This window comes from Nothoprocta perdicaria, unplaced genomic scaffold, assembly GCF_003342845.1.
Source record: "Nothoprocta perdicaria isolate Ctin4 unplaced genomic scaffold, notPer1 scaffold_8, whole genome shotgun sequence".
NCBI classification, from domain to species: domain Eukaryota; kingdom Metazoa; phylum Chordata; class Aves; order Tinamiformes; family Tinamidae; genus Nothoprocta; species Nothoprocta perdicaria.
In genome coordinates this window covers 8,959,551-8,964,836 of record NW_020456087.1, presented here as the reverse complement: position 1 = coordinate 8,964,836, position 5,286 = coordinate 8,959,551, and the positions used below count along the sequence as shown (strand labels likewise).

General features: G+C 48.7%; 2 protein-coding genes across 2 annotated transcripts in view; both read right to left on the bottom strand.

Annotated features, from left to right (window-relative positions):
- Positions 1-1,120, bottom strand: part of YLPM1 (YLP motif containing 1) — a 36,581-nt gene extending 35,461 nt beyond the window's left edge. The window contains exon 1 of the mRNA XM_026051860.1: positions 1,112-1,120. Coding sequence (XP_025907645.1) covers positions 1,112-1,120 — 9 coding nt within the window. The remainder of the gene's footprint in view (positions 1-1,111) is intronic.
- Positions 1,121-1,447: 327 nt separating this feature from the next.
- Positions 1,448-4,983, bottom strand: FCF1 (FCF1, rRNA-processing protein). Its single transcript, XM_026051718.1, has 7 exons — positions 4,922-4,983; positions 4,730-4,804; positions 4,392-4,540; positions 3,923-3,995; positions 3,052-3,139; positions 2,558-2,652; positions 1,448-2,177 (listed from the first exon to the last, which is right to left on the bottom strand). The coding sequence occupies exons 1-7, from the start codon at positions 4,954-4,956 to the stop codon at positions 2,129-2,131; spliced, it is 564 nt and encodes a 187-aa protein (XP_025907503.1). The 5' UTR covers positions 4,957-4,983; the 3' UTR covers positions 1,448-2,128.
- Between the last annotated feature and the right edge of the window lie 303 nt (positions 4,984-5,286).

Genomic DNA, 5,286 nt, shown 5'->3' with positions numbered 1-5,286 from the left:
CCCCTGCCGCCGCGGCGGGAGCGCCGCCTCGGGGAGGGCCCGGGCAAGGGGCGCCCCTGATCCGAGGGCTCCATTTTGTTGAGGGGGGGACCCGCAAAGCCGCCGCCCGCTCCCTCGCAGGAGCCCCCGCACGGGGAAGGTTTCTCCGCCTTTCCCATCCTACACTCAAGCAGAGCRCTGTGTTCTGCAGCCAGCGCCGAGCTGTTACATCCCTTTCATCTTGAGGGGATCCCTTWTCCTTCCCTTCTGAGATGTGACTTCCAGACAGTGATTGCACTTCTGGATCCTTCCCCAAATCCTGGGTTTTCTTAGCATCCGCATCCCCAGGCCCTTCGGGCCAGTTTACTCATCGGCTAAGCCTTTAAAATCCTTGCAGAAGGGAGAACTTCAGTTGCAAACGTCTTTGGTTTATCCTCCCGACTGATTGACTCGGGATGAGTTGTTATTTATGGTCGGTTCATTCAGGGTTATTGCCTAAAATAATGGCTAAGCTGGTTTTGCTCTTTGCTGTGGCTGATCAGTACAGTGAAGAAAGCTGTTATGTCCCTTATGAAGAAGTACTTGCACTCAATGATTTTCAGTAGCAATGGTTTTCTGATAACATTCAACACTAATTATAATACAGCAATCTTATACCTCTACCCCCTCAAAAAAAAAAAAAATAATTCAAAAAAACAGAAATTATTTTCTCCTACTGCCTAATTTGGATATTTTTGTTTGCAGGCTTAAACTAACTGCCAGAATTGGGTCAGGAAGGAATTTCTCTCCTGGTTTGGCCTGGTAGAGTCCTGTGGTTGTAGGAACATCCAGACATTCCCACTTACTCAAGTCCTTGCATTAAGCAGATTGTCTTTCCTTCTTTAACATAGTGTAATCGGAGGACTAGGACTGCAGGGAATGGACCTGATGACCTGGGTGGTCCTTGCCTGGTCTGTGTTCATCATCTGCCCAGGCTGTTTCTGTTAATACTCAAGCTTTTCAGTCTTTCCTAGCAGGTTATTCTAATTTTAGGAGTAACATTTTCACTAAATACATAGTTTCCCTCATGGTTTCCATCACTGTTAACACTTTCTCTCTGCTGTTTATCCTCCAGCCCGCTTATCTTTCTTACCAATTGCATTATGCCTATTCCAGCTTTCTCCTCCTGTTACTAAAATGACCAGGGCAGACTTGGACAAATCTTTTACTCCTCAAAATTTCTTGCAAATAAGTATTTTATTTGATTTTTAATGCAGTTCATGCTCCAATTACCTTTTGGTGAACTAATACCTTTCGCAGTTTGACACCTTCATTTTCATGACACCTATGGAAAGAGATGGGGCTTTTAGACATGAAGGTTCCAAGCAAACAGGACAGAGAATGTCTCCAGTCCCAGAAAGACTCCCTACSACCAACCTGTGCATGTAAAGATGAGGGCTAGGCTTCCAGTTGGTTCAGTACATTTCAAATACCCTGTGAGATGATGCTACCTTAGCAACAYGCCTTGTATTTAAGGTACAGAGACACATTATGGTTGTAGGAAGAACTTACAAAAACAAGAGAAAACTTTATTAGATAACACAGTGATGCACTGAGTTTCAAGAATCCAACCAGGACACACTAACCAAGTTACACTCACTGTACTGAGCTACAGCTGAATAAGAAACCACCAATTCCAAGTAAAATCTTTCAGCCCARTGATCCAGGAGAAGGATACCAACTGGTGCAGACTTGACTGTTTATCTCCAGAACCCAGATTCCAGGTTGCCTGTGGGAGCAATACTTGTCTTGCTGCAGGTTCAAAACTTGTGATTCCATACTCAACTGCAGTTCAACCATTGCCAATACTTAATTCAAGATGCTGAGAGGACTTCTTTTTCTTCCAGTGACCCCAACATGAAGAGGGATTCAGGCATGCTCTTTGCCCTGCAGCCCCTTTCTCCCAGATGCAGGTCTGTAGGTACAGTCAGAAAAAAGCTTGAATAAAAACAGAGGCTTCCAAGTGGCTGTTTATTAGAAGATCAAGGCTATGAAATCAGCCCAGTGTCACTCATAATCATAGGAACAAAGTCCCAGAAAATATATATATATATATATATCTCATGAGAGGTGGAAATGGAAGGATCCTTATGYTGGCATCGATGGCTTGCTAGAATCGAGGAGCTCCATAATCATCTGGCATCCTCTCAATATTGTACCTGCAACAGAAAGAGGGAACACCCATGAAGACAACCTTCTCGAGTCTCTTAGCTGAGGGTACACACAGCTACCAGTTTGATAAAACAAGACTTTTTCCTTAGGAACACATTCAGTGTATTTGCTTGATAATCTGGACGACATAGCCGACCAGCAAAACTAACCCATGGAAACACAGGCCTCAAGGAAGCAAGTTTTCCAAGCAAAAGCAAGTGAACCTGGTGACTGCAAACGTACTTCTGCTTCAGGCAAACACAAGACCCATTTCAAGTATTCTGTGCTATTGAAAAAGCAGGAGAGAAAGCTCAAACAAGAAGGCTAGAAAGTCCTATCTGGCAACAATTCTACGCAGCCCCGTTCCCTCCTGAGAGCGGTCCCTTACCTGTGCCTGGAAATATACATTATGGGCACTCCTGGGATTTTGCGTATCCTGCGCTTGAGCTCCTTATCCACTGTGGCCACTATGTAACATTTGTGCTGCMAAAAAAGGAGGCAAGTCAGATTCAACACTAGCAACCAGCACAGAGCAAAGCTGAGCAAAAGTTTTATTCACTTAGCTCATGTTGCACCAAAGTACAAGCCCTTCCTGAGACACTGCGGGGACATGCCAGGGTGCCATGTCTACACAGCAGATTAGAAACATCCATTGAAAGAATCCAAGAAACATCCAAAGGCTGTACAGCCCTCCTGGCTCTTTGTGCCCTAGAAACTCTTTGACACTCTCTCRTGCAAGAGCACTGTGCTCTTCTACAGGGACTGAAACTGCCTCTTAAGTAGATTTTATTCTTTCTGTGCAGGAAATCTTTAATCATCAGTAGTTGGGAGGGTTCAGTACCATTTAGAGAGTTAGCACAGCACAGGAACTGTGAGGAGTACCTGAGTGACCCTTTGTACCAAGCAGTCATCTGCATAGGTCCCTTTGTGCGTACACGGCAGGCGCTCAAATCGAGGGTCTTTGGCAATTCTGTAGGAATAGATAAGGCAGCATCACAGCAGTCAGAGCAGTAAAATTAAACACGAACACAGCACAGAGGAGCAGGAACACCCCTYTTAGATGCATGGCATGCAATACTTAAGCACTCAAGTGCTTAAGTGATGAGCAAATGAACACTTGAAAGGCTGGGTTCAAAATCTCCACAATGTTCTGTTCCCTGCTCTTGCCTAAAACTCATTAGAAACATTATCCATGGTGAAATCTAGAATATTTTCTAGTCCCTGATCTTTCAGACTATACAGAAATACTTCATTTCCTCTCCAAAGTGGCACATGGAAGCTACTAAGGAACTGCACTTAGATATTATACCACACAACAGGCCAAAACAGAAAGAAGATACGTGACTGCTACAGCACGGGAGCACAAACTACACTGGATCAGTTTGTAAACATCACAAAATTATCTGGTTCTAGATTATCAGTAGGTGTTCCCTACTAGTACAGGAAAAACACTATATARTTATATGATAGTATATATAATATTATAAATCTAGAAATTACACAGAATATATAATAATAATATATATTATTGTTATGCATTTTTACCTAGCRTTTAGTTTTGAAAAAACTGTCTCAGATTTAGGCCTTAGTACTGATTTCATACAGCCAAGGAAAGAAGAAAAGGCAAGTTAGGGACTGGGGAACCACCTAAACAAATCCTCTAGAACGAAAGCACTATCATAGGAAAGTCYTCTTCCCTTCTTCATACTAGAACGGTCACTTCTATGAAAAAGGGGGATCACTTTGCACCTACCTTAATGCCACACGATACCTCTGCCCCAGCTTCTCAATCTCAGCCATTACACAATCCGTAATGCAGGGAATACCTGTAGGTGAGAAGCATTAAAAGGCTGTATCAGGACCACGGAGTATCCCTTTATGGAGCTCTAGAGACCTGCTCAACGTGCCCGGGGCTGCCGTCTGTTAACTGAACTCCGTAGCACATTGGCTACGGTTTGAAACTTGCAAGAACTGATAAGGATACAAAGTGATGAAATGTAAAGCCACTGTGTAGCTGAGCACGCAACGGCGAGTTTAGATTTTAAAGTCATTAAAGTTTAGAGTTATTAAAAGTTTGTGAGATTGGTATTTCAGACCACTGTTTCAGACTGAAAGCAGGGACAGCGTTAGGGCCGACATGGGCCRAGAGAAACGAGCTGTTTATAGCAAAGATCTGCAGCCCCACGTGGTCCAGAAGCAGCAGCGACGATGCCGACACTCACACTTGGCGTAGAGACAGTCCATCATGGACTGCACCAGGTCCAGCTTGGCTTTGATGGAGAAGTTGATGAAGTTGGTGTCAACCAGGATGTGATAGGGAGGGCCCAGCTGCGTGTTGTACTGGAAGAACAAGCACGACGGATGCTGGGGGCTGTTGGAAAGGGCACACAGCTCGTGTCAGCTCAGGGCCACGGGCAGCACGCGGGTTCCTGCCGCCTGCACACACCGAAGGCAGGCGCCGTGGGCAGGMACACGGGGCACGTCCCGCTCGGCCCCGCCGCGGTTCCCGGTTTGCTCCGAAACGCCCTGGCCGCAACCGGGGGCTCCCCGCCGCACTTACACCTCCCGCTCCTTGATGGCGCTGGGATCCTCCTTCTTCTTCTTCACGGGCCCCTTGGCGCGGTCCTTGGCGTTGCTGCAAGGGAGCACAGGAGACCCTCGTGGGGCTGGGGCTGGGGCGCCCCGGCGGGCCCGGGTACCTCGGCGGGACCGGGCGCCCCGGCGGGACCGGGCGCCCCGGCGCAGCCCTCACATGCGCTCGTCGCGGAGGCTGATCATGCGCTTCATCACCGCGTACTTCCGCGCCTTCTTCTGCTTGCCCTGCGGGGACACGCGGCCGCCGTGAGGAGCGCGGCGGGGCCGGGACCCCGGGCCCCGGCCTCGGCCTCGGCCTCGGCCTCGGCCCGGAGTCCCGGCCCCGGCCCCGGTCCCGCTCCGCTCCGCACTCACCATCTTGCTGCCGCCGCCGCCGCGGCGCGCACGTCACGGCGCCCCGCCCACAAGGCCCGCTGGTGGCGTCACTTCCGGCCGCCGGCTCAGGCAGCGGGAGCCCGCGCCGGTCGCGCGCAGGACGGGCCCGAAGCCGCCGCCGCCCCGGCCTCGGTAACGGCGCCGTCC